Source organism: Neofelis nebulosa, chromosome 11 (assembly GCF_028018385.1).
Source record: "Neofelis nebulosa isolate mNeoNeb1 chromosome 11, mNeoNeb1.pri, whole genome shotgun sequence".
Taxonomy (NCBI): Eukaryota; Metazoa; Chordata; class Mammalia; order Carnivora; family Felidae; genus Neofelis; species Neofelis nebulosa.
Genome location: NC_080792.1, coordinates 47,886,175 through 47,901,739, shown reverse-complemented (window position 1 = coordinate 47,901,739; position 15,565 = coordinate 47,886,175). Strand labels below are relative to the sequence as shown.

The following is a 15,565-nucleotide window of genomic DNA, read 5'->3' as shown; positions in this document are numbered from 1 at the left end:
AGCATGAACGGGGGAGGGGCAGAGAGAGAGGGAGACACAGAATCAGAAGCAGGCTCCAGGCTCTGAGCCATCAGCCCAGAGCCCGACACGGGGCTCGAACTCACGGACTGCAAGATCGTGACCTGAGCTGAAGTCAGACGCTCAACCGACTGAGCCACCCAGGCGCCCCTCAAACCTTCTTTTTAATGATACACAATAGTTTATGTGGCAAAATGTTAGGTTACAAAGCCACATGTTTAAAGAGATGTTTTATAGACATAGCAACAAATACTAGGAGGTCATAGCACCAAAAAATTAACAGCTGTTGTCTCTAGGAGTTGGTAGTGCAGGTAATCTCGACGACCTTATTTATGCTTTTCCATATTTTCTGTTTCCTAACATGAACATGTATTGCTCTTTTAATCAGGAGTAAAACAAGAGATTTATCTTAAAATCTAATACTTTGAAGCCTGGCCAAAGGAAGCTAACGACCTTGCACCACAGACACTGGATCGCCTTAGAACACACGCATGGACATTATGCTAATCATAAAATGTACGAGAGAAAAACGAAGTCTAAGCATAAGGGAAAAAGAACAGCGACATAACATGCTCAGGTTGGTCCAGGCCAAAGCTCCAGGGACAGTGAAGTGGCTAAGAGAGTCAGTTCTGAACAGAAAGCAGCATGGCTAAGAGAGTCAGTTCTGAACAGAAAGCTAGCTGGGACAGGGGCCTGGGAGTTACTGTTCAATGGGTACAGAGTCAGTTCTGCAGGACGAAGGGGCTGGGTGGACGGTGGTGATGGCTGCACATGGTGAATGTACTGATGCCACCGAACTGCATCCTTACAAATCGTGAAGACGGTACAGTTTATGCTGTGAATTCTACCACAATTAGAAAAACAAAAAGGAATGGGGTCTGAGATTGAAGGCCCCTTGCTACCTAATACTTGCGTCACCACAAGTAAGTCCCTCACCTCTCCTCAGATGGGGATTTCATTGCATACGTCACAGGGCTTGTAAAGATCAGGTTAATTCATCTATGGCACTTGGAAAAGCACCATGCAGACATGAAGTGAGCAATAAATGTGAGCTATTTGCATTAAGAATGCATGCAAGAGCGCCAAGTCCTCCCAGATGCAGAGAGGCAAGAGAGCCTCAGAGATTGGGATACTTCGCCTGGGCTGTAGAAAAGCTATTGAGAAAGCAGCATGGCTTCCGCGCTCTGACTTTAAAGGGTGAGGGACTGAAGGAAAAGACCCCTGCTCCCCCTGGAGCCCCAACCAGGACGGGATGGCTGCAGTCCCCCTGGTAAGGTTCTCTCTGCTGGCCGGCTGGCTGCTCCATCCAGTCACCAAGACAGGAATTCACGGAGGGGACGACTTGAGTCATGTCCTTGACTAGTATGTGACCCACACAGTGCCGTTCTTCATCTCTACATTTCACTTCGTTGTGTACAACATCAGGATGAGATGTACTCATTACAGCAATGAAGAACTTTACCTCAAAGCTTGATTCTGGATTTTTTCCCCCCAAAAAGTACTAAAAGGACTACAAAATATTCCCTGAGGGAATAGGATAAGTGCTAGAGGTGAGGGCATTTTAGCTTGTCCCTAATTACAGACAATCGGATGAGAATTGTGTCCTAGGGGCTTAATCTTTCATCTCTAAAGCAATGCTGGGTATGCTGTACCTCTTCACATATAGCCCCCACCCCCCGGGGAAAATATACAGGCAAGGACAGGACCATCCAGGGTCTACTAGCCACTGGCCTCTCACACTGGTTGGCTAGACTTTATAGGAGTTAGCGAGTCCGTGAAAGTGGGCGTAGTGTAAACTCTGAGACCACTGCACAAAGGACATGGTTTTATCATGAATTCAATGGGTAGATTATTTCCAATCATTTGAAAAGCTCCTAATCTAAATAAGCTTCTTTAAATCCAATGTTGTAATCTAGAATAATTTAAACTCTTTCTTACTTCTTTTAGTTAGCCCAGAACGTAAGCATTCAGAGAAATGAAAAGGCACACATCTGGGCCAAATAACAGAGAGGGAATACAAAGGAAAGAAAAGATCCCGGAGAACATATATACATAAATCCAGTCCACCATAACAACAGCCTCACCCTCTCTGAGAATGAGAAGAGTAGGAGTATTTATACTCTTAAAATATAGCAATAGACTTAATTTTATTGCCTCTATTAGTGAAATTATTTTAAAATAATATTACAGTAATTTTTAATTGTTAAAATCTACAGTTCCCTAGGTATGTAATGAAAAACTCAAGTGACAGAAACCCTATTTCATTCTGTTTTGGAATTTTACAGTGACCTCACTTTTACTTCCCATATAATAAAGTTTGGTATTAGACTCTCTAGATACCGTATACTAATTAGTACTGTGCAGATTCCAATAATAGGAAAAGAAACAACGCACATTATGAGGGTCAAGTTTCAGGAAGAAACATGAACTAGGCTACTCTGATCACTGGGAGCATCAGTCGGCTGAAAAATTAAATATTTATGCCAGGCAGTTCCACCCTGTGACCCAGCTAAAAACACAGTTTAAATTTATCCATGCAAATTAATAGCAACCAATGATGAAACTGAAGAAACTCTTAATTGCAATTTCTCATCTGCTGACAAACTGAGAAGGGGAAAAAGAGAGAGAGAGAGAGAGAAGGCTGTTTGCTTCATCTTTTGAGCACTGTATAAACAACCTGAAGGCAAGGCCAAGTTTGATCCCAGCTAAAATGGAAAATATTTTATAGCTGTAAACTCTAACACTGTAATACCCAATTGTGCAAATATTTAAGACCTGGGTTACAGAGAGAAACTCAACTTAGGTCTCTGGCTAAATTCGTCTGCTCGTTTGCCCAGGCAGCCAGCGTGCAGGCAGGAGTGGGACCCAAGCACTAAATGGGTTTCCAGGCTCCTCAGTGTTGGGCAAGTGCTAGAAGCAGCCTTGGTTCTGCTTGTTGGATGTCCCTTCTGCAAGATGAGGTTGGCACTGGCTCCTTCCTCACCACCCCCTCCCCCCACCGCCCCACCTCCCACAGCTACCAAGGATGTAAACATTCATCCCGCTTACATTTAAGGGCTTTGGAGAGTCAAAGGTCTCTTTCACATCTTCGGCTCTCAGCCCCCTCCCTCCATAAGATGTCTACCATCTATCTACTAGTTTATCTTGCATGAGAGGTTCTTGCTATCCGAATACCATTGATTGTGCCCAAAGCAGCCGCACGAAGAACTCAAAAGACAGCCCTCCTGGGACCATCTGAATAAGCAGTTTAAAAAAGGCCTTCGCCCTTATGCCTTCTGCTGTTGGTCACACCACTGTTCCTCAGCTCTCACAGACCTGCCCAAGGGGAACACAACAGGGGAATGAGTGGGAGATAACACACTTGGAAATGAAGGAACTGTGGAGCAGGAAAGGGGTATGTGTTTGTGTGTGAACTGAACCACACTGTGCTCAGCTTGGTGCAAACCAACGGTAAAAAAAACAAAGAAAAACAGAAGACAAGCTACAAAGAAAAAGATGAACAAAAAGATATTCTTTTCCTATTCTTCCTGTCTAGTAGCGGAGTATTTTCAGAGTTGGGAGGCATTTAACCGAAGTTTGGACAACCACGACAGGAACGTGGAAGGACAACAGATGTACTGGCTGACGCATGGATGGATCTCAGTCTTCACCCTGTATTCACTCAAGGTGCACAAAGACTGGCTAGTAGCTACGTGGGCAGGGCTGCTTTAAGGGAACCAATTTCCAGAGGCTCAGCCTCCATAGGCACTCTTACTTAACTATGGGAAGGTCATGCTTTCTCTTCTCCCACTTGCCCTCAACTACTCTTCTGTGACGGGGGTGGGGTGGGGGGACACCTCACACCATCCTCAATCACTGTACAGTATTCTCGCTCTGAAATGTAAAACTCGTTAGGGTACCAAACGAAGGGAGGTGTAGAAGTACAGTACTGGTATCAGTGAGGCCCCTTTAACTGAGGCGCCATAACCTGCATGAGGGCCCCATGACTTTCCCAGTTTCAGTTAAGGGAAAGACCTGACATCAGAAAAGGGCTCTTCTGGCCATTTCTCCCATACCAGGGTATTCTGATTTCAGAAGACTGGAAAGGAAGGTGGTAAAGATGCTAGGTTTTGTTTAACTACTTTGCTGTTTCTGTTCCCCGTCTCTCAAGTCAGTATTTATCATGTACCAGCTTTGGCAAAGCTCCAAATCTTACCTCAGTCTGTGTCAATCTTAGATTTAGAATTCAAGAATGGGACAGATGTCACAGTGACATATACTAACATGTTTATCTGAACCCCAAAATACCATCACTCCTGGCAGGACATCCAGTTGACCTGGGATGTGTCCAAGTATGGACCGGCTCTACGGCTGTGTGCAGGCACCCTGCATCAAGTGAATGAGCTAGATCTGTGGTTTTGAGGGAAAAACTGTAAAGCTCACGGTAAGATAAAAGCATTTTATCAAAAATTATTATACTGATACAGGTGTGTTTCAGCGAAAAATATTTCAATTTTCTCATCCCCGTCTCACTACTGCAATGTACATGTGAGTAAGAGGACAGAGCTATGTGTGCACCAAGAGTTGAGAGCCCTGGCAAAGCTTCTCTGGCTACATTTCCCAGAGACCAAGGCACCTATGACTCCAATGGAGGCTCAGAAGATCTTCTACGAGTTAGACTTCTCCAAATTTGTTCACAGTAACACTGAAGAAAGTCCTAATTGAGCTGTCAACTTATGGATCATAAAAAAAAATTTTTTTTCAATATATGAAGTTTATTGTCAAATTGGTTTCCATACAACACCCAGTGTTCATCCCAAAAGGTGCCCTCCTCAATACCCATCACCCACCCTCCCCTCCCTCCCACCCCCATCACCCTCAGTTTGTTCTGTTTTTAAGAGTCTCTTATGCTTTGGCTGTCACCCACTCTAACCTCCTTTTTAAAAATGTTTTTGATAATACATTGTTATCTGAACTTGTGGCACACAGTTGGCAAAGGGTTGAAGAACTGAACAGTATTGCGAGATTCAAAAACCCCACCAAATCCCTACTCCCATCTGTCTACTAATATGAGCAAGGTTTTTAAATCCCAGAATCTATTAAAAAACTACATAACTGTTATTGAAAAGTCCATCACATTCTAGCAATAGATAGGTGACATTCTCAGATCTCTAAACCCAGCAGAAAAAATCCATTTTATGAACATTTCACCTTTTATGTTAATATTTTCATAAATTTTGTAATGCTTGTTATTTTGATCACTCACATATTAATACTTGTAAGAATAACAAGACACAAAGAAACTTAAAGTCTTAAGGTCACAGGATATACACTGTCTGATTTTTATTTTTGTAAGTATTTTTGTGATAGCAAAGTGTGATAATCAGTAAAAGACCTTAAAAGAAAAAAAGTGTAGGAAATACGGAGAAGAAGAATGAGTCAAAGGAGCAAATGGAACTGTAAACTTTTCAACTCTTAAAGTAACAGCTTGCTCTTGTATTGAAATCTCTATGGTATTTGGTTCCACTGGACATCATTAACAGTAATATCACATTTTCATTTTAAAAGGTCATATATATTTATAATATATCAGACCTTTCTCATTTCTGATAATAATCCAACACTAATATTCTATGACTCCAAGATATTTAGTGAACACAGGGTTGGCACCTGCAAAGCCCTGGGCACAGGTGCCTACTCAAATTCTGGGCCTCACCCCGGTGCTGGCCCTGGTTTTGAAAGTCACTAGGCATGAACACCCAGGACCTAACCTCTGGGTGAGTCCCGCTGAGAAACTCTGAAGGGATGAGAGAGAAGAGGAGAAAGAAAAACGGGAAGTGCAGGACAATGGGATTATGAGATCAGAGCCCTTCAACAAAAGGACAATGGGAGTAAGGAAATAAGGAAGAAAGGTTTCAAACCACTAACCAGTATCAGTATTAGTTCTGAGCTGGGAATCTGTTTTGTAAAAGCTTCAATTACAGGAGAGTTTTAGAGTTGAATATCAGTTATGTAAAGTATTCATTTCATGTAGTAATAATCCAACATTTAGTAACATAATCCTGTCCAAAACAGATTGGAAGGACAAAGGAAGATGTCATTAGTTTTGGAAATCTAAGTCTCCATATTCTTTTTATTTTTTTAATATAATTTACTGTCAAGTTGACTAACATACAGTGTATAGTGTGCTCTTGGTTTTGGGGGTAGATTCCCGTGGTTCATCGCTTACATATGACACCCAGTGCTCATCCTGACAAGTGCCCTCCTCAATGCCCATCACCCATTTTCCCCTCTTCCCCCACCCCCCTTCAGTTTGTTCTCTGTATTTCAGTCTCTTATGGTTTTCCTCCCTCCCTTTCTGTTCCTATTTTTTCCCCTTCCCTTCCCCCATGGTCTTCTGTTAAGTTTCTCAGGTTCCACATATGAATGAAAACATATGATATCTGTCTTTCTCTGACTTATTTCACTTAGCATAATATCCTCCAGTTCCATCCATACTCTTTTAGAAAGAAGCAAAGCAAGATGCATACATATGTGGAAATGGAAGACAGGGTCAAAGTGAGCCGGCTGGAGACGGTGCTGCAGGGCACTGAGGTCCAGTACGGCCAATGTCAGGAGAAGATCTCAGACTTTCCTTCCTGATCAAGACAAATTATACCTAGACCACACCTGGCAGATAAGCATCCGTCATGAGTTCATAAAAGCCATGTATTTATGTTTTGGGTTTTTTTTTTTTTTTTTCATTTTTTAGTAATCTCTATACCCAGTATGGGGCTCAAACTCACACCCCAAGATCATGAGTCTCATGCTCTACCAACTGAGCCAGTGAGTTGCCCCAAAGCCATGTATTTTGAACAATGATACTATACAAGAAAACCAAATCATCACAAGGGGCATAAATTTTTTAAAAAGTTGGGACTGGACCCCAGTTCAGTGTAGAATCGTGAGGTTTTCACCTGCAGGACACTCACACTCTCCACTCTGCTCTGGCATGCTCTCAAGTCAATGGAGACATCATAAAAAGCTATGGTTCCATACCAAATATCCTCCGCTACTTTTAAGACCTAGTATAGAGTTGAGAAACTGGGAATGTGGAGTTACCGGGAAGAGCTGGCTGAAAGAAATGTATATGGCTTTTGCAATGGAGATTTGCCCACATCGAAAGGAAGTGAAGTGTTTGAGTATTTTCTTAAGATTTTATTTTTTTTAAGTAATCTCTACACTCAACATCTATCATGAGTTCATAAAAGTCATGTACTTATTTTTTCTTTAAAGATTTTTATTTTTAAGTAATCTTTGTACCCAACATGGAGCTTGAGCTCATAACCCCGAGGTCAAGAGTTGCACGTTCCACTGACCCAACCAGCCAGGTGCCCCTTAAGTGTTTGTTCAGTGTAACAGAATCATAGAAATGTGGGGTGCGCCTGGGTGGCTCAGTCCATTAAGCATCCAACTCTTGATTTCGGCTCAGGTCATGATCTTATTGGTTTGTGGGTTTAAGCCTAGTATTGGCTCTGCACCGACTGCTCTCTGCTCTGCACTGACAGTGAGGAGCCTGCTTGGGATTCTCTCTCCCCCACCTCTCTCTCTCTGCCCCTCTCTTGCTCACACGCGCTCTCAAAAATAAATAAACTTAAAAATCTGAAAAAGAAAAAAATAATCACAGAAACGCACTGCAGGATTTTTAAAAATGACTTTGTTTTGAACTTCAGTACAAAAACATTATGGATATTACATTTTCTAAGTTTTGAACTATTTTCTTTTGGAGGGTGGAAGGAGGCAGATATTGGAGGGTCAATAACAAAAATTACTTTTAAAAACTTACTCTAATGATGATATTTGTTTCTCTCAAGATACACTGCACTTGGGGCGCCTGGGTAGCTCAGTCGGTTAGGTGTCCAACTCTTGATTTTGGCTCAGGTCATGATATCACGGTTTGTGGGATCGAACCCCACAATGGGCACCATGCTCCTAGCATGAAGCCTGCTTGGCATTCTCTCTCTCTCTCACCTGATCTCTCTGCTCCTACCCAGCTTGTATTTTCTCAAATTAAATAAATAAGCTGTTTAAAAAAGATTCACTGTACTTTATTTTTACGATATACTGTACTTTAAATCTCTATTGTTGGCCAACTGTTACACCTTTCGATTGTTTCTATCGCCTATGAGAGGGGATCCTATGACAGTGCTTACAAGATTTCCAAATGCTAGATAATTCCTTCAATCCACATTAGTAAATGTCCTTCTAAGAATGTTGGCCTCTTATAAATTTAGTAGAGAACGTTTATTTATACAAATAGTTCTGCCATAAAAAGTAAAAGTGAAAACATTCTTCTAGAGAAATAAGAGTTTATCTTTCAAAGCATGACAGGTATGATCCAACATAACATTATGTCCTATCTTTTAAAAGAATATTCTCCATTTAGACAGAATGGTTGCTTTAGACATAAACTAGACCTCTAGCCTAAACAAATTCATGACACCGTCACTAAATCTGATACTTGTGAGACAGAAGATGGTAGCAGACAGATTCAAGCAAGAGAACAGAAAACTGTATTTTCCGTGGTGTCCCAAAATGCTCAACCACAGCTGAAGTTTGCATACAAATTCTGTTGACCACATAGTCTTTGACAGATGTGGTATTAATCCTACAGTGAGGGTTTCATTCATCAGAGATTATGTAATGCATTTAATAAGTTGGAATCAGCATTAATTTAACATAAATGGAAGTATCATTTATTGTAAGGATGAATATTCCTTTTGTGAAACTGGTTTAATTTTACTATTTTTCTTTTGAGAGAGAGAGGGACTGCATGTGTGCACACAAGCAGGGGAGGGGCAGAGAGAGAGAAAGAGAATCTCAAGCAGGCTCCACACCCAGTGAGCAGCCTGACACAGGGCTCCATACCAGGACCATGAGATCCTCATCTGAGCTGAAATCAAGAGTTGGATGCTTAACCAACTGAGCCACCGAAGGCGCCCCTGGTTTTAATTTTAAACACACAAATATACCTATTTGCATACTAAGTCATGGTGGTAAATATGTTTACTAAGGGTTTGAAAAATATTGCCTCTGTAGAATACAAATATTAATTCTTTCCCTGAAAATTTCAGATCCAAAGACAGTAACATGTATAATTAATGTCTTAAGAAAATATACATTTGGTTTGTCCTGATGAGTCTTAATTAGAGGCAGGTGCTCTGATTCTTTAGTGTAATTAACTGCTGCTAATAATAAAATTGAGCATTATGCTAAACCAGGAACTTCTTAGACAATTTACAGAAATTATGTTATTTCTCTCTCAATACACCTCTAAGGTACAAATTATTCTAACTTTACCCAGTAGAAAACCCCTTCCAGGGGGTATAACAGGTCCCCCGGGGTCTCACAGATAGGAAGCAGAAAAGTTGGGATAAATCCCATTACCCGGCTGTAGACCTTAGTTGAGTTACTCTCCACATAGAATTGGAAAATATTTGTTTAAAATGACTATTTCTGGGATTAGCTCATTGGTCCCATTTGGAAAGTCTCAGATGAGGTAACCCCATGCAGAGAACACAGACATTAGAGAAATGCTGAAGTGGGCATGTCATGAGTTTCACGGATGGCAAGCAGCGGAAAGTGACTATACTTCTTGGTGCAGGAAGTTCCCGGAGCATGTTCAATTGTCACATTACAAAAAGTAATGTCCAGGCAGATTTCTTTAGCAGCTCAGGACTCACATGTTTTACATTGTTCATCATTCTAGTTGGTCAAAGTTCCTGCTAGCAGAATGAAGAGAACTTTACTCAGAATTCTAGCCTAACTGATGTCTGGTTGGGGCTATGGACCATTGTTTAAAAAAAATTTTTTTAGGTTTATTTTTTTTGAAAGACAGAGACACAGCACAAGCAGGAGTAGGGCAGAGAGAGAGGGGAACACAGAATCCGAAGCAGGCTCCAGGCTCTGAGCTGTCAGCACAGAGCTCGAAGTGGGGCTCGAACTCACGAACGGTGAGATCATGACCTGAGCCGAAGCCGGACACTCAACCGACTCAGCCACCCAGGCGCCCCAATATGTGGACCATTGTTTTAAAAAGAACCTAAGTCTTCATGGAATTTAGCAAATTTTGCCAGGTGCTGCCCTTCCCCCCAAATCAGATCTACCTACACAGCCAAGCAGAGACACATTCCAAATATCTAACATACCACACTTAAAATTCAAAGCTCAAAACAAGTAGCTCGTATGAAGAAGTGCACATGAAATTATATCCTACACTTTGGTGAGTCTGCTTTCTGAGAGAATTTCTGTGTACTTTTATGGGGAAACACAAATGTGGTGTGACAACAGGAAAAGAGCATTTTCTTTTCCTATTTTCTCAACAGTGAAAAGTCACACTGAAATCCTATTAAAATGGCACAAAGAGTGGTTCAAATTCTGTCAGGCAAACCTAAGACCTTTCCTAATTTCCGAATCTCAAGTTTCCGTAAACTTTGTTGTACATTACTTTTATGCCAACATTAAGATTCCCTCCCAAAGAATATGTAAGGAAACATGGCTGCTTAATGTTACATTAGAAATTGATAGTTAATTTACCATTCCAATACATTTTCTTAGGATGCTCCAGATACTGAAGTCATTTCTGGAAAACATAGGGGAGGGCAGGCTTGTTCTGAAAGAAGAAAAGAAAAATAAACATTTAATTTTAATGCCATTGTCACTAGGAGGGAAAAGCTATTGCCATTAATATGAACACCACAGGCATGCATTTATGGACACCTTAAAAATGTGTACAACGGGGTCTGCCAGAAGCTATACCCCAATCACTGCTATGCTGGCCCCTGAGAAGTGTCACAACAGACCCGCTGGCCCTGTGCCTTTGCTGTCATTCTGATCCTAGGATTCTAGCTCTCCCTGCTGGTGTCCAGCTTTCTGCACCACCTCACAGGTACACCTTCCTTTCATGTGCTGGCACAGTAGACTCTGTCGTTTGGTCCTAGACATACCTACCACTTCTGGATACTTCATACATGATTTTACTCTAGCTGCTGAATAATGTAAACAAAACGCCATCACAGGGCCTAAAGGTTTTTAAGAAACTAAATGGAAAAATGCAAATGAATTATAAAGCCGAAGTAAAATTTAGGCCTGGCTTCATATGTTAGCACCAAAGACACGGATGTGAACAAAATTTAGCCCCTCTGGATAAGACAGGAAACCCCTTGCAAATTAAGCTCTACAGAAGGAGCATTTTCAAAGCCTCTGCAGGGGTTTCAAGGTAGCCAGAAGGCTGGTGGATGTCAGTGGCAGAGTGGCCTGGGTAAGCCACATGTCAGGGCTCAGGCATCCAGACCTGGCTGGTCAGAAGCTGATCCCCCTTCCAAAAATCACAGTGGCAGCACTACTGGGGGCAGCGGGCAGAGATGCCAGGCCAACTTCCTAAAACCGTTAATACATTTTTTTTCAGTTATCTTAGAATATGGCAAGGGATGCAGGTTTAGCTATTGCTGGTTAGAATATACCTACGTAACTGAAACATTAAACAAAATAGTAAACAAAACAATTTATCTTCTAAAGAACTTTTATTCTACAAGCTAATTTGAATTACAGAAGTTAACATAAAGTTTTAAAATGAATAATATTTTTAAATCCTCCATGGTAAAATTCTTCTGACTTCTTTTTCTTTTTTAGAAACACACACTGCTCATTTGGCAGATTTCTCATCTAACCAATCTGCTGGATAAGTAGCCACAGATGGTATTTAAATCACATTCTCCACCATCCAGGACCATGAATCTCTGTAACATGAACAATGGAACCTAGGGACAGAATCCCAGCCATCATCTACCATTTGCTCATTCACAGTGCAGTTTTAGAGATGTGTACAGTTGACCCCTGAACATTGGTTTGAGCTGCATGGGTCCACTTACATGTGGTATTTTTTTTTTTTTAATACAGTACAGTACCATAAATGTATTTTTTCTTATGATTTTCTAAAATCTCACTTTATTGTAACATATAGTATATAATACATATGACATACAAAATGAGTGTTAATTGGCTGTTTATGTTATTGGTAAGGCTTCCAGTCAACAGTAGGCTATTAGTAGTTAAGTTTTTGAGGGTTCAAAAATTATATATGGATTTTCGACTGCCCGGGAGGTGAACTGTTCAAGGGTCAACTATATAAACTAACGTTTCTATCTTTTGTCTGTGAAAAAGTCAGCCATAAATGGAACAGATGCTAGGAAGTTTCAGCCTGAAATACGCTTTGTGAAGACTGAATGAGGGGCTGTAATTCCTCCCAACCAATGCCTACACTGAGAGCACAGGTATGTTTCACTATTCTGATTAAAAGCAAGAAAAGCAAGAAATACTCTGGAAACAAGACGATAAAAGACATCCAAAGGTTTTTTGTGTTTTTTTTTTTTTTAATTTTTGATTTAGAAATTACAGGACTGCCAGCCAAGAATCCTACCTGAGAATATCCCACATTCATTTTTATGCACTTATCTCATTATGTTATTTTAGGAAAATGTAGTATTCATTCATCAGGAGGCCAGATTATCTGCAACATTATCTATTCCAGAACCCAACCAGAAAGCAGAGCTAAAAGGGACTGTGAAAGGCAACAGGCCATCATAAAGTCCATGCTGTTTTCTTGTGTAAGACTGAAAAAACAAACTCCCTTAGATCATACTGTCTGCAATAAGTTGATCAAAAACATCAAGAGAAACACTGGCCTCCAAGACAAGCACACAACGTGGAAGCTGTAGCACAGTAAAAGACCTCAGGGTTGTTGACCGTAATCTGAGTCAAGAGCATGATGCTCCTGCCAAAGAGGCAGGTGCAATCTCAGATTGCCAAAAGGAGAACAGCAGCTAGAACATTCCCAAAGGGCAACTCTGCAATGATCAGACCAGAGCCAGGATTCAGATCCATGTGCCACTTTTAAAGGGAACCTGAACACCTGAGTTCAGAAAGACTTACCAGAGGCTAAGCAAATGTGTCTGGAAAACATTTCTTATAAGGAATGGATGAAAGAAATGTGCAGTCCAAAACAAACAAAAGAAACTGGAGGTCTGGGGAACAGTAGGCATGACAGAGGTCTTGGAGCAGTAGGGGACGGGGCCAGGAGCAACAGCATCCCCATAACCACACCCTGCCCCACTCAACAAGAGCACTCCCTACGCACCTTTGCTTGCTTCGGTATTCTCCACAGCACTGACCAACACACAACATACTACTGTAGGCTCTCAAGTATTAACCACTTCCCCCAAAATGGTGTAAGAGCTTCTGGAGAGCTCACGTTTCACCTACTGCTGTATCCCTGTTGCCCATGACAGTACCTAACACAAAGGAGGAGTTGAAGTATTTGATGAATCAACTTTAGAATGTATAAGGCCTTTTAGCATGCATTATCTCTTTCATAAACAATTTGGTTTATTCTGTGCTACTCAAGTGACTAGGACTAGGACCACTGGGAGAAGTTACAGGATCCTGATAGAAAGGTCTTATAATTCATTCCAAATACGAGAAACAAGAGATTCTTATTAGTAAAGGTTTCAAACAGAGGCTGAATGAGCCCTTTCTGTCATGGCCTGAAAGGCATTCCTGCACTGGGTGGGAAGCTGATCTAGAACAGGGATGTCACTCAACACCCAATAAAGAACATTATGGGCCCTCACACAAAGAACTACCCAGCCCCAAATGTTAATGATGCCAAAGCTGAGAAACCTCCCACAGAAATATGAAAGCTTCATATAGAAATTTAAATTTTGCAGTGGCTATATTAAAGAGAGCAAGATAAATTCATTTCAATAATATATTTTATTTGGGAATGATGTCAGCATCATGGTGCCATGAGTCATTCGTCTTCTCTCCCCTCTGATTTACCACTAATTGGACATACGTATCCTGGAAGAGAAAAAAAAAAAAACCCACAGCGCCTCTGCACAGCATAGCAAGATGCCCGAGAAATCCGCCTGTGTACCCTAGAGGGGGTGGACTGGCCTGTGGAAGAGGCGGCAGACCTGGCAGCAGCCGACAGCAATGGCAGAGAAGGCAGCAGCTGGTCCTGTGGTGAGCCAGCACACAACCTTTCTGTCAGAGGAAGTGAAGTGGAGGGAGGGTTACGGCGGGGGGGGGGGGGGGGGGGGGGGGAGGGTCTGCCTGCAAAGAGGTGAGCTGGAGGGACCAGGCCCACTGAGGGGAGACCCCTGAAGGAAAGCATCTGCTGTCTGCCCCATGAGGCAGGAGACTGACCCAAAAACCTCTGGAATCCCCTCCCACTTGAAGTTCCCTTGACCCAGCCATGGGTACACCCAAAGCGCCAAGTGCTAAGTACACACCTCCCTCCACTTTTTTTTCATGCTCCCCACCCTTAGCAGGAAGTCAGCTCTGGTAACAAAAACCAAAAGGTTGTGCTATAGCCCCATCTTCTGGAAAACAAAAGGATAACCCTTATTCAACCTGTTGAACTGTTAGAATTAAAGCAAAGGAAACCTTGGCTAAATAAGAAAGGTGTTCACTACTTCAAATGTGGAGGCAGGGGCACTTCTTAACAAATACCGTGAAAAATCACATAATATAAAAATCTATAATGACAATTTTCCACCAATGGAACCCAAAGACATGAACACTGCAATCTAACTGATAATTTAAAATAGCAGTTATGACGAAATTCAATGAGCTACAAGAAAACCCCAAATGGCAATACAATGATCTCGGAAAAAAATTAACGAATAGAAGTGTTTTACCAGAGAGATTGAAATTCTAAAAAAAAAGAAATAAACAGAAATTCTGTAACTGAAGGACTCAGTAAATGAGATGAAGAACGCACTGGGAACAGAGCAGATCTTATGGAAGAGAGGATTAGCAAGCTTGAGGAGAGAAATACAGAAATGATTCAGGTGGAAGGAGAGAATGAAGAGTTTAAAAAGTGAAAGCACCCTATGAGAACTATCTGATGCCATTAAAATGCCAATAGAAGAATAACAGGTATGTTGGAAGGAGAAGAGAGGGAGAAGGGAACAGAGAACCTACTTAAAGAAATAAATAGCTGAGAACTTCCCAAACCTGAGGAAGCAACTGAATACGTAAGTCCACAAAGCTAACAGAACACCTTATTACCTCAAGGCATAAAGACCTTCTCTAAGACACATTATATTACAACTGTCAAAGTCAATAATAATGAATGAATTCGAAAGGCATGCGGGGTGGGGGATGGGGGAGGCAGTAACCTACAAAGGTACTCCCAGTAGGCTATTAGCAGATTTCTCAGGGGAAACTCTATAGGCCATGAGAGAGTAGAATGACATATTCAAAAACTGCCAGCCAAGAATACTCCACCTGGCAAAGCTATCATTCAGATATGAAGGAGAAGTAAAGGCTTTCCCAAACAAACAAAAGCTAAAGGAGTTCACCACTAGACCTGCCTTAAGAAGAAATGTTGAAGGAGAGACACTTCAAACATAAACGAAAAGATGAAAGTACACAAAATTCAATCTGATTAACCAGGCAAGTAATAATACAGTAACTCTTTTTTTTTTTTTTTTTGGAATACCATATTAAACTTAATTATAGCATA

General features: G+C 41.4%; 1 protein-coding gene across 7 annotated transcripts in view; it reads right to left on the bottom strand.

Moving 5' to 3' along the window:
- Positions 1 to 15,565, bottom strand: part of OSBPL1A (oxysterol binding protein like 1A) — a 269,191-nt gene that overhangs the window by 28,293 nt on the left and 225,333 nt on the right. For all 7 annotated transcript variants that reach the window (XM_058692476.1, XM_058692475.1, XM_058692477.1 and 4 more), the window contains one exon: positions 10,573 to 10,648. In XM_058692476.1, coding sequence (XP_058548459.1) covers positions 10,573 to 10,648 — 76 coding nt within the window. The remainder of the gene's footprint in view (positions 1 to 10,572; positions 10,649 to 15,565) is intronic.